Raw genomic sequence first — 14,487 nt, 5'->3', positions numbered from 1 at the left:
TCTAAAATAAATAAATAAATAAATAAATAAATAAATAAATAAATAGACATGTACACACAGAGAGAGAGAGAGACAGACAGAGAGAGTGAGTTTTAGTTTAATTCATTACGTAAAACTCAGTTAAATAGATTAATGCAAACCATTACATCCAGAGCCACTATTAGGGCATTACATACATGAAATGCTCAACAGATTCTTTAACCACTGGATTTAATTGCATTGTAGGTTAAGAAGAAACGGGTGGAGAAGAAATGGGTGAAAATTATATTCATTAGTTCTCACTGCGAGGAGGTTGGGGATGTCCATTTGCAAGAAAGTCAATATAAACTCACAGACAATGCTTTCAAAATAGCATCTTTAATGAATGACTGGAGTTATAAAGGCCACTGAGTTATCTAAACTCACAAACAAGGCATCACAGTATTAAACAGAAACTACCATACCTTTAATTAGGTACTGAAAATTCAAGGAGCAATTTCAGAATGTTTATCAGAGAAACCTGAAGCTATATGAAATGTATGTGTGTGTGTGTGTGTGTGTATGTGTGTAGATGAATACATTGGTTTTTCCTTTTTCACATCACAGTGTAATGTTTCCCTTAGTAAACTGTGAGTGGCTATGATCCCTGTCTCCGTGAATTTAGCTTAGCTTCAGCAGTTACTAACACTATGCCTGCTACATAATCATATTTCAATAAATATTTGTTGGATGAACAAAGGCATAATACAAAATTTAGCATGTTTAAATTTAAATATGAATCTACTTCAGTGAAACGCTTTAAATTTGAGTTTTCAACTTGCCAAAAATGGCAACTGAAGGAGCCTATCTCTATTCAAGTAAACCGTCATTATATGAGTCAGACAGTTTGAATCCCGGCTCTGCCACCTAGTTTCTGCATGATCCTGAGTAAGTTACTTAACCTCATGGAGCCTTCTGTACAATGGAGAAATGAAGGGCCATTTTCATGTGGTGGATGTGACTCTTAAATATGGCCATATCTGTGAAGTGTTTATAAGTAATGTCCATCCCCTAAAAAATAGTTTACCAGTTAGTAGCTACTCTTATCATCATAATCAGCATCATAGATGTTAGAATATCCGCTTAATCTTAACAGCGCAAGGTTTTCGCCCATATTACTACCTCAAGTATGAAAATTTGTGAAATAATGGCTTCTAAAATGATAATCACAATGTTCACCCTTTCATATAAGCTTTGAAGAACCTTAAAGCCTACAATTTCAAAAAAGATTTCCTGCTTAAGCTCCCATATTTCTATATTAAAATATTAAAGATCGTCAAGAGTAGCACTGGATAATATTATCATTTTTCTTAAAACAAGGTATTTTTTAAATTATTTATTTATTTATTTATTTATTTATTATTTATTTTGAGACAGAGTCTGGCTCTGTCACCCAGGCTGGTGTACAGTGGCATGATCTCAGCTCAGTGCAACCTCCACCTCCCAGGTTCAAGTGATTCTCCTGTCTCAGCCTCCCAAGTAGCTGGGACTACAGGCATGCACCACGACGCCCAGCTAACTTTTGTATTTTTAGTAGAGACATGGTTTCGCCATGTTGGCCAGGCTGGCCTTGAACTTCTGACCCGAGGTGATCCACCCACCTTGGCCTCCCAAAGTGTTGGGATTACAGCTGTGAGCCACTGTGCCCAGCCAAGTTAGTGTATTTCTTAGCTCAGATGTATGTTTCTAGTGTTCAGCAGAAAGACGTATAGAGAAGATAATCTTTTGTCTCCTAACATTTAAGTTACACGAATTTAAAAAAGTAATAATCCTTCATCCTTCATTTTTAGCCTATGTGGCAAACTTTCACTGGCTACGGAACAAGAAAGAAACAACTTTCTGATGCCAGATGCTGAAGATCAATAGCTATTTCCCGAAGTTTATAGCATAATTAAAATGTGTAACAAGAATAATTTTCTCTTCAAACCCTAAGGCTAAGCCAAGAATTATTGACTAAGTCAAAGTTATGTGGTGTAACATTTTTTATTATGTTTATGGATAATATAAAGGAGATTATGGCTTTTACATGTAATTTGTTAAGTTAGAAACACTGAAGAGGAAATATCATTTGCATCAGCAAAGCATCAATTGTTTAAAAACCTCTTCAACATGTATTTTGTAAAGGTAAATCTCTATTTCTTTATTCTAGTTTTTGGTCACCTAAAACTTCAAACGGAAGGTTAATGGTCAAAACATTCTTGAATTTAGTAGAACCCATTTAGTTTCAACTACTTGTTCAGGGCTTTATCACCTTGAATAAAAGTGTCAGGAATGTAGGTATGATGGAAATATCATAACAGTGTGAGGGTAGGTAGGATAAGAGGAATCAAGATGCACCAAAACAGAAAGCACTATGTTGTACATGAAGTTATAAGAATTTTTGTAAAATACAGTGTCTATAGAAAAGCAGATACATCAGCTATAAAAGGGACTGTGAATAAAATATTATTTTTTTCAGTAATAAAATTTAAGTCAGTAACTTTTGCATATGGATATAAATGGTAAATATTTAAAGTACTCTCCTGGAAAAATCTATTTTTTTAAGTAGCTCTTTTAAAGTGGACACCTGCAAAATATAGTGGTCAAGAAACAATTGATTCAGATTTTCCCTGATTTAAATCCTAGCTCTGTCCCTTAGTGGCATTTACTAAATGCCTAATTGTGTTTTTTAATTTTTTTTGTTATTATTGATAACAATAACAACATAATGACACAAACCCTAATGTCAATCACAGATTATCCAAATGTTTTGAAATATTTCAGTGGGTAAACATTGACACCAACCTTATTTTGCCTTCTTCAAATAGAGTCAAATGAAAGTAGGTCCTCATCATTTCAGTCTCACAGGTATATCACATTCATACTGTACGGTCAGTGGTATATACGGATGCTTTCCTAATGTTACACAGAATATACCATTATCAAAATTTATGGGCAGTGGAGCATGGGCGTTCCATTGTTTTTCAAAGGCTGGATGGGTTGGTAATGAAATGTACTTTCTCTTCTAGTTCTGCTACAGTCCGGTGGCATACAATCTGAAGATAACTGGCTGAAGTAGGATTTTGGGGGCGATATCACACAATGGAGACTAAATATTCCAGAATAACAATCTCTACCTAAAATGCAAACATGCTGATAACACGTACACATGCACACACACTTACACACACACTCATACACACACTCCCACAAACTCACTCACATCTCTGTGAAACTGACTTCATAATTAGCCTGCTTTTTTTGCAGGCGGGGGGGGTGGTCGGGGGGACGGAGTTTCGTCGCTCTTGTTGCCCAGGATGGAGTGCAATGGCGTGATCTCGGCCCACTGGAACCTCCGCCTCCCAGGTTCAAGTGATTCTCCTGCCTCAGCCTCCCAAGTAGCTGGAATTACAGGCATGAGCCACCACGCCCAGCTAATTTTGTATTTTTAGTAGAATCTGGGTTTCACCATGTTGACCTAGGCTGGTCTCAGACTCCTGACCTCAGGTGACCCACCCGTCTTGGCCTCCCAAAGTGCATTTTATTTTTTTCCTAGTGCTTTCCCACATTCACTGACACTATCTCTTGCCTAACTTCACTGCAGCTGTGGCTAGCCGATCTTTTTATTTATCTTTCATGGATTCAACACTCCACACACAGCTCCATCTTAACTCTTAGCCAAATAAACTCACCCTTCGCTTCAAAGATCCATCTGGGAAGAGCTCCATTACTGACTCTCTGTAATCCAGCGAATTTGTCATTACACTCACTCATATTTTTCCTTCCAGAAAGATAAATCTGCATTTCTGCTCTTCAAAGTTACTCTAGGAATCCAAGTCCTCTTCCTCTTCAGACACACCCCTTCTATTTGAGCACTTTCATTCTTTCCTCCACTGAAATTCAGTTTCCATTTGTGAAAAGGGAAAAATTATATTTATCTCCTAGAACTCTTGTGGTAAAACTACCTCTTTTTTCCACTCTTCTTTCTCCCATTTCCAAAGTATGGTCATTTCCCAGGGCTTTATGATAGAATTTCTACTGTTTTAAGCTTCTTAAAGCTCTAATCCATAATTTCATCTTTTTTCAGCTCATTCCCAGTGATTCTCCAGTTGTATTCTTTCTCATTTCTCACCTTAGTTCCAGGCTTGAGTCACCAAATCCTTGCTGTTTGACTATTCTGTCCTTTAATATTTCTCACTCATTTTAAATAGAAATTCCCAGCATGAATTCCTATGAAAACTCTGTCATCTTTGTCTTCTCTCTCTCCCATGGACTCATCTCAGTTTCTTTTATTTCTGCTCAGACTTTATACTCCATCATCATTCTTCATGTCTTCTTCCTCTACCATCCATCTTTGTATAATCTCACCTATTCACAATGTCATACACCATTTATGCCTTAATAACTCCTAAAGCTTTATTTCCACCCTATTTCTCTCTCTCCCAAGGTCTAGTCTCAATTTTACAATTTAAGTCCTAGACATTTTCATCAAAATATACAATTATAGTTTAGAATAACTGTTTTAATGCAGTCTCATTATATTTCTATTCCCTAAACGGTACCCCATCCTACATTCTCTAAATCAGTTAAGGATACTATTCCTGCTGCCATCCAAGCAAGAAATCAAGTTTTCACAGTCTCTTCATTTTTCCTCATTCAGTACAAGCAAACACCAATTTAACCTCAAGTGTCTCCCAAATTCTTTTTTCAAATCCCACCATAATCACATGAATTCAGCACATCATCACTATGATGATGGATAACAATAAGGATGAGGTTTAAAATTAAAATGATGACGTTGATGATTGTGGTAACAGAAAAACATTTATCAAGTGTAAACTATGTGCCATGGACTGCTCCGAGTGTTTGGCATATTTATGTTTTTAATTTTCACAATTACCCAATAAGGGGCATATGCCTAATACATACAAATATAAATAAACACATCACTGTATTTCCCAAAGAACCGAGAATTCATCAAAGGCAGCAGACATACCCTCCATATCTAAGGAATACATTAGTATTAAGATACCTCACTGTTATCACAAATGCAATTTATCCAAAGGTAAAAGCATTACATTTCTCCTTCTTCCAAAATAACCTCTTTTACCCCTCACAACTTATCTAGATGCAGTTACATTAGATGCACAGCCATCCATCAAACCTAGTACCTTAGCATTATGTCTGAATCTTTTGAAATTTGCCTCCCGTTACCAATAAGAACCAACCCTTTGACTCTTTCATGAGCTTGTCTCCTTAAATTCTGCTGCTCTAAGTTTCATTTGTTACTTGCCTTTTCATTCTTAGATTATCTGAGAGCTCATCTAGGTAATCCAACCAGAGTCACTGTAACACAGAACTAGAGAAAATGAGGAGGAACAAATTCTCTAATTTTGAATAACAGTGCACTGCTTCCAATCTCAGAATAAAGAGACTCTATGCCAACTATTATTATTCTTGAAAAAAGGTCTGTTTCAATTTGAGACAGTTTTTATTTGCCAATGGTTCTTTTATTTAAAGCTTCTTGCTTTATTTTGTTTTGTACTGATCATGTTAAATGCTGCTACTTTATGCTCAACTAATTTTCATGTTAGAATAAATGTAAATTGCATATACACATAGGAATAAGACTGTGCATTTTATGCTTTTTTCTGAGCATATTAAACTTGTGAAAACATAGTATATGTTAGCTATGGATCTACACACTAGAAATTAAGCAATAAACAAGTCAGCTATGGCCTTTCATCTCAGGGAGAGAACATTTTATTGCAGTGAAATAGACAATAAACAAATATATCGGAAAAGGAAAATGGCCTATGGTGACATATTAAAAGAATTAAAAATCACACATTAAGACAGACTGGCTAGTTTAGTTTGTGAGGCTGGAGATGATATTTAAGCTGATAACTGACTGACAAGAAGGAACATAATATAAGAAGTTCAGCAGAAACAACCAAAACATGTATGTGTTAATAGTGGATCAGCTTGGTGTGTTTGTTGGAAGAAAAGAGAAGGCCAACATTGTGAGATTCAAATAAGCTTAGTAAGTTTCTGCTTTAAATTAGTACCCAATTTACTAGTTCTTTCCCCTTTTTTATTTTCGTGATTATGAAGATAAACTATTTATTAACTAATCAATTTAGTTAAATATTTTACATGGACTCCTTTTCCAGAACATTCTATTACCTACATACCAATGTAATTGCAGATTGTTACTAAGCAACATAGATATTTTGATAAATATGATTTAGTAATTACTAAGTATTTTATAGAAATATAGACAGTATTATGGGTTTTCTAATCTAGAAAAGAAAAAAGATACCCCAAAGAAATTTTCATAGGTCTAATTGCAAACTGGAAAAAATATAAAATATGATCCTAAAACTGATCAGAAATCAGTCAAGAATAAACACATTAATATTTTCTTAGTAATTTTTTTCTTTTTTTCCTCCAAATTCCTATTTACCTACCTATAAAATAACTTCTAGGCAACATCATTACTACATTGCATCTGAAGGTTATAAAGTTATTATTATCAATGTCCATATGCTCTTCCTTATTCTTATCTCTATTCTCCTCTTCCCCAGATCTGCCATAGTAACTGCACTGAACCCTTCATTAACCAAAATAAATGCAAAACACCTATATAAAATTCATTAGGAACTCTGGGACAGACACTTGAGTAAGCTTGTAAGATATATATATATAGAAGCCTAAATTTTAAAAGAATCTATTTTTATTCTGAAGTTTTAACAGTGTAAATATTTAAATCACGTAAATACATAGATCTTGTACAATCTATATTTTTAATTATTCTTCTATTATTTTCCTATTTTCAGATTTACTATAGGTTTGAAGTTTTTTCTACAGAAATGTTTTTGTGACAAATATATGGCTGCATAGTGCAATAGCTTTAGGAGCTCAAAGGAAAATCATCTATGTCAATATTCTTACATGAGTTATATAATACTATTTTCCTTCCCTCTATAACAATTTTAATTTTAACGCTCAGTGTTTTCTAATAAAAATGCTCTCTTCTAGTTAGGCCTGTCTCTTATCATCTATAGAAATGATTTCAATTTCTATCATCATGTCTATCAAGAAATCCATGCATCTGTTGAATAACTGGTACATTTTTATATAATTTGAACACCATAAATGTGAAAAACAATTTATTATTTTCTTTTGGCTGCTAGGAAGCTTGAAAGCAAATTTGTCACCTGTTTGACAGTTTTTCAGCATGTTCTGGCATATATTTTGTGTACAAATTTTAACTGTTACATTGTCTTAATCTTATTTGTATTATGTTTATTTATTTATAGCCTATAGCAAAGTAGAGAATTTTGAGAAATCCTCTGTTTCCAAAGAGGGGGGAAAATAAAGCAAGTAAATACATAGAAACAATTTCCATGCTTTGTCTCGGCTGTTCTTTTGACCAGTGAAGGCTTTTTTTCCTTCTGGTCACTTACTCTAGTTTATCAAAACTGCCAGGGAAATTTCAAATCATCTCTCCTCTATGAAATCCTCTATAAATTCCTAGATTCCTCTATAATTTCTTATTTACATCCCTGTGTTATAACAATACCAAGAATCAGCAAGAATGGAAGCAATGTCTACCTTTTGAGGTAGTGTATTTCTCCATCTCTGAAAGCTCCCTCCAAGAAATGTGGATGTGATGGAGAAATTTTCAAGATTTATCAATAGTTTAATGGAAGATAGGCTGGTCTATGATTGCATTAAAGGTCACAAATAAAGAGGAAGATAAAGTACAATAATCCTTCATTCCTCTCTTCTCATGACCTGTTTTCAAAGGAGCTTACTTTTGAGAGAACAAAGGAATCAAAAGATAGAATGGATTTCAGCAGTTTAATCAGATCTCAGAATGAATCACTGAAGTTTCAAGTCACACAGCAAAGTTGACTCTATGGTTTAACAAGCGTACCTGCACACCTTTTGCATGTTCATTATAAACTGCATTAAATTTAGCAGTTGACTTTTCAAAGTATTTCTCTTTTGACTTTTTTAGTCGGTAGGTTTTTATAACTTTTTTTTTTTTGGACACAATATACAACCTGCATTACACTAATCAGGGGTTTAAAGAAGCAGGTAAATTACTTTTCAATATAAATTACAGAAAGCATTTATGAAAAAGCCTCCCAAAGTGTTCGACTATGCAGATGGTTAAACATATCTATCACCAGAGCAACAAAATAGCATTGTCAAATAAAACTATTGACACATACTTTTCCTGAAGAGTAATTAGAAGCTCAAAGGATCAACTGAAGCTCAATGCCCCTTTGTGTATTGTCATCCTAATAACATTTTCTTTGCAATCTTTGCAGTCACCTGTTATTTCTTCACTTATATATCAAGTCTAATACTTTCCAATAATAAATCAAATACATGTTTGGTTAATAGTCCTCCCCCAAAAATTGTGATACAAAGGAGGTTGGCTTACTGTCCTACTCAATTAGCTAAATTTGTTTAAACTCCTTCCAAAATCCAGAGAATAGCACACAAAGTAATAATTACGTTTATATACTTATAATCTTCAGATTATTACTGCATCTTCTGTTCAAAGAAAACTTCAAAAACAGATTCAAACTTTTAAATAGATGGAAAAGTTTTTATTGCATGAGTAATTATAATGTATAAACAATCAAGTCATCCTGTAGGTATGTATCACCTTTTCTTCAAGAAGATTTTACAGTGACTTTAATTGAAATGTAAAATGTTTCCCTTTGAAACAATTTCAGTACCATAAAATATTATTTAAATCAAAGGGGATTAAACAAACTCCAGGAACAAACTCCACATCTCAAAGTGTTTGAGAACTGGCTTTTCCTCCAACAGCAGGTTTTAACTAAGTACCATGTCATTAACCACCTTTATCTCACGTTCTATTCAAGTACACTGCTTGCCATCTTATTTCTAATAAGGTAAAGATTCCACTTCCACTTAGAAAGACAAAGAAAAAATTAGCTCCTAAGCTCAGTTAGTTGATTTCATTAACTATTTGTTAGGCTTTATTTCAGATTTTGTTTTCCTAATCTCTTTTGCCTGCTGCAAAGACCCTCTCTTGTACCTGGAAAAAGTACCCAGTCCATCTTCACATGCACCTTTGCCTAACTCACTCATTTAGGTCGGACTCACCTTGGATTTCATGCCTTGACATTTTCAGCAACTTTCTTTGCTCCAAATTTGCTTGATTTTGTTTTGAGATTATGAGACTTTCCAGCAAAGATTCTGGAAATTTCAACTCCAAGATGTCCTGTTACCTCAATATCTAAATGTCAACTCTGAAATTCCTCAGGTCTTCAAGTGTTTGAACCTATCATGAAGGGCTAGTGAAAGCCTTCCTCATGGAAGACAGGTCCAACAAGAGCTCCTTGCACTTCTGTTAATTGAAAACGCTATTAAAGTTCTGTAGGCTGGGAAGGAAGAGTCACATACTGGTCAGTCCTCTTTGTGGCATCAGAAAGATTTCAAGGCACTCACAGTCATGGTTTATGATGATGAATACAGAGATATTTTTCCCACCACAGAAAGTAAGCATGCACACCAAACCAGTATAACAGGTTGGAGTACAAAGTACTGCTACCCTCAGGCTGCAACTTGGAAGCACAGACACTAAGCCTCCTCCTGCCTAGAGTTTTTTTTTTTCTTTTACTTATTTTAAATAGAATTAGTGCCATTTCTAAACAATGACTCTATTAGGAAGAAACATTCCATACATGTGCCTATGAACTTACAAGCCAACTTCTCCTAGTCGTAATGAAAACTAACTAAATGTCGTACAAGCTAATGTAAGTTTTGTTTAGTAAAGAGAAAACCCAAGCCTGGATGGACAGGTTCCATAATAAGCTCACTGAATACTCGACAATGCTTCCAAGACCATAAATATAGAAACTAAAAGACGTCAATATGGAAAACATTACTAGAAATAGGAAAGTAAATTACTCTTGAAAATAATGCACCAAATTCTTCCGTAAAACTGCAGCAAACGCAGTTTTGAGCAGCAGGTTAGGGACGTGGCCTCTGGTAATGGCTTCTGTGAAACCAAAAACAATTTTCCTAGCTTCAAAGGATCTCTGTTACTCTACAAAGTAAAAACACTGGACTTGAGACTACCTTCTAGCTTGAAAATGTTAATTTTCTGAAGATTATTTTTTCCTAACTGTGACAGCCAAATTCTCCTTCAGTGGGTTCAAGAGTTATCTCCTGCTGATTGCTATCTAGAGCTAGCTCTGCATTCCTCAGGCTCCAGCCAACTCTTCTGTACTTGGAACATCTTCCCCCAGAGTTCTACTGTTTTGTAGCCTTTAGAGTAGGGATTTCCTAGAGCTAGAGAACTAAGAAGAACTGAAGTAGGAAGGAGAGCTATTATTAGAAACGCTTAAAACATCCAGGCAGCTGGTAGGCAGCACAAGTGCCAAGTGTATTGAACAGCCCAGGGAGGCATAACTCAAAGATGCCTCCTCTCACAAGATTGTCCCAGCATTAAAACTCAGAAATACTTTTTATTCAATTAATCTCAAGGGCCAATTAGTATATCATATTATTTACAAAGAGGAAGTTGGCCTTGAATATATTTCGACTAAAGATGAAAAGGAGAGAAAGAACATGTTAAAAGCTCATGGAAACTGGATTCCTGAGGTAGGAGAAGCTCAGCAGGTGAAGCACACAGCTGGGTGCTGATAGATTCTTTCCCCATTTTCCAATTCTGACTAGGACCTACCCTGCCTGTTAATAAGAATCCTGGGAGAAGTAGGAAATGGACATCCTTCGAGGCAGAGAAGAGGTAAGAAGCCCTTATACGTTCAAGGATGGCCTCTGAAGAAACTTTAGCCTAAGGCATATTCCCGGTAGTTCCCTTCCAGGAAGGGAGCTGTCACCCTCCCATCTCCCAGCCATGTCCCTCCATCTACTCCTGTTACAGACTGATGGAGTGATAGAGTGCCACTCAGTGGTGCATGTGAGTTTGCAGGCATTATGCAAGAAAAATGATCCTTTCCTTCACAAATAACAATGCTTAGAAAGCACTTACCCCTATTCCTTATGTCATATTATTTGTACAATTTTACTCATATTTGCAATGTTTAGAAAAAAATTCTAGCATTCTCTCCTTACCTAGATAATTTATTTTATGAATCCTGAGAACATTATGAACCTTCATGTATGATAGCTTTACACAATTCTCTGCTGGGGTTACCTTGTCATTGGGACTGAAAGGAGGAGATTCCTTTTTATGTTTGAAAAGCTAATTAAAATCTGTTCACATAGCTGAAGATAACCTTGGAATAACTTCACTTTTATTCAGGAAAAAAATATGGGTTCCCAATACTACCAGAAACACTAAATGTTAATGGCATATGGGCTCCACTAACCAGGGCCCATGCAACTAGCCCCCTGAGAGTATAATTGGGTCAGAGATGTATAGGAAAAGCACTGTGATGAATAATCATTGACAATATCTATGGCTAGCCTTTCAAATTGTAACTAGAGATCATTCAGTGAATCTAGAAAATCTTGATGCATGGCCTTAGAAAATCATTATTCAAAGCACTTGATGGAGTTCCAATGATAATCTACATAATATATTATCCTCATAGTCAAAACATGTAAGTCATCCACATGTTTAATATACAAAACATTATTTTAACATAGTTATTTCCACTAAAGAACATCCGTTTGTAAGTGGAGCTGACAATCAGTATTATTTGAAAGAACCTCAGAATTTTTTATAAATGTCATTAAGTCAAAGGTGAAATTGAACATTAGAAAATAACTTTTCATTCACATTGGTCATTTTGAAACTCAATTTCAGATTTTGGACAGGGTATCACACAGATAACAGAAAAACGTTAAGGCATTCCATTGCCTTTATAATGTAAAGAAATCCAGAAATGAAACCAACAACTGAACTATCATCGGTTCTTTATAACTTTCACTTGATTAATAGGTGCTCTTAAGAATCTTGATGCAAATATAACTGGTAGGGAAGCATTTCAATACTCCAAGAAGATAGATCTGAAATATTTACAGACCTACCAAGGATACATTTAAACATCAATAAGATCAGGAGAGAATAGATTTTTTATTGAAAAGTTTTCAGAGTATACAAAAAAAAACTCCCTAGTATACAACTGATTTCGCAAGTTTTCCCCAACTACAAAAGGCTTACAGATTAGGCACGTTGTTCTTGAACTTAAGGCACACCACTCAAATTATTTACTATATCACTTGTGTTGAATTTTGTGCATGGTTTTCTGATTAATAATTCTGAAAATAATTGTAGAAAAATAATTATAAATAAATAAATATTTATTTATTTATAATTATAAAAATTATAAAAAATAAATAAAAAATATCCATATATATGGATAGGGGAAAGGGAAGGCTATCCTTACACAGTGAAACGTATGTATTACCAGAAACATAATATACATAAAAAGCACCAGAGAAAAAGAAAGAAACAACAACAAAATATATACACAATCTGGGATTCAATTAAAAAAATACTACCCATGATCCTAACACAAAGAGGGATAATGAGGGAAATGGAAAGAGGCCTGGTTACTCTAGTTTATTTTGATTGCTGAATACAGACAGATGATGCACCCACACAGCCTAGAATAGGCTTTTTAGGTGGTTGCCAAACAGTAATAAACATTTAATGTAAAATCATTATCATATGAACAACTGGAACAACCTAGATGCTTCCTATATACTTTCCAAGGAAAAATATTAGAGACAAATAAGGAATATGTTATAATCTCGTACATAATACCATTTGTCCATAAGACACATAGAAATAAATTATTCTCATTATGCTAAATGAGCCTTTTACCTTACTGTTTTTCTTCAATAGAATTTATTACATGACTTTTGAAATTAATCTTTTAAATTAAAAATGCTTTACAGTAGCATTTTACATAGTATTTCAAGAAAGATTTTTAGGAAATATACAGAGATAAAAAAAGATTCTGGGATTCTTAAGTAGGCTACGTAAAGATTAAAGAAATGAAAGAAAAATATAATTTAACTATAAAATAGGTGATATATTTTTGGGATCATGCAGATCAATGTGATCTCATGGTATTCTAGAACAAATATTGATTAGGCCCAATATCTACTTTCTTTTTATTCTTTAAGAAATAACTTTTCTTACCCAAAAATGTGAAATGTGAGCGACCTTAAATTTGTTTCTGTGAACAAGCCTCTAACCAGAGATGCCTAGTCAAGCCAATGTCAACAAAGCCAATCCTTTCAAAGGACAAAGGTTTCTGATTAAGCAACACCTGTGAAATAAATCACAGCCTCCTAACTGATAGGCTCGCCCCTGATCCCCTGTTTTCTACCTTTAAAAAAGTGTTTATATTAATTACAGGGAAACTTAGCTGGTAAACTCCAGAAACGGCAAAACTTAATTACCAATAAACGCTCCACAGGTAGAGACAAAAATCAAGGTTCTGTTAATGTTGGAAAAGGTCCAACATGAAAATGCACTGGAAGTTGGTTATACCATTTCTCCAACATTATACTGGGGATTAAGGATAAAGCTTTCCATACCCTCCACCAAATTTGTGATTCTGTGTTGCCTGAGTCTTTGTAAACAACTGAGAAAACATGCTTCCTCTGAATCAACAATCTCCACCTCTTTTCTCACTCGCAAAAAAACATCTTAAAAACAGGGCCGGGGCACCTGAACATGCATGCAGGGATGCGTGTATGCACACACACAAACACACAGACTTTGTAATCAACACTGCTTAAGTTTCTGATTGTGAAAATTTCATAGGCTGTTGGTACTTACCTTGCAAAGACGTGTTAGGCAAACTCCCTTCATTCTCTCCCATTTTATTATTTCTTTTTAAAGAGGGCCAAGCAGTTTCAAGTTGTGTCACTTACCCTGCAAGCTTTGTGACCTTCTGACTTTCTACTGTAGTATTGTAACAGTATACTACCTGCTTTCTTCTGTGAATAATTACCATTCTGCTTCCTGAGTTACCTGGGCTTGCAGGACCTGTTTTACTATGAAGTGAGATCATATCTTTTGATCCACTGTATGGCTATTAAAGTGTACTTCACAAAACATTGCTTTGTTTCAGTTTTGATATAAACTTTTAATTCTCTACTTTCACTTTAATCCAGAAACATATTTATATTTTCCCCTAAAACAGCATTGATATTACCAGTACACCAAGCTTCACAGAGTTTGGTTTCTTTGCTTTTGAATGTTTCTAATGTACTTTTCCTACAGAAATCAAATTTAAAGTATATTATACAACGTTTATATTTTAAACCACAGGGAAATAAGGAACAGCTCAGAGTCAGTTTTGTGCAGCAGTGTAAAGACAAGTTTTGGAGTATCTCTAATACTTGCTGTATGACTATATGCAAAGAATATAACTTCGTTGAGACTCAGTTTCCTAAACTATGAAATAGAATAATATCTAGTATATATGAAGTGTGTATGATTAGTCTGAA

General features: G+C 34.7%; 1 protein-coding gene across 1 annotated transcript in view; it reads right to left on the bottom strand.

The window, feature by feature from the left end:
• The window catches only part of NAALADL2 (N-acetylated alpha-linked acidic dipeptidase like 2), a 948,145-nt gene extending 934,186 nt beyond the window's left edge, over positions 1-13,959 (bottom strand). The window contains exon 1 of the mRNA XM_030822838.1: positions 13,814-13,959. Coding sequence (XP_030678698.1) covers positions 13,814-13,856 — 43 coding nt within the window. The 5' untranslated portion in view covers positions 13,857-13,959. The remainder of the gene's footprint in view (positions 1-13,813) is intronic.
• Between the last annotated feature and the right edge of the window lie 528 nt (positions 13,960-14,487).

Source organism: Nomascus leucogenys, chromosome 11, assembly GCF_006542625.1.
Source record: "Nomascus leucogenys isolate Asia chromosome 11, Asia_NLE_v1, whole genome shotgun sequence".
In the NCBI taxonomy this organism is placed as follows: Eukaryota; Metazoa; Chordata; class Mammalia; order Primates; family Hylobatidae; genus Nomascus; species Nomascus leucogenys.
This window is presented reverse-complemented; position numbering and strand designations above follow the sequence as displayed.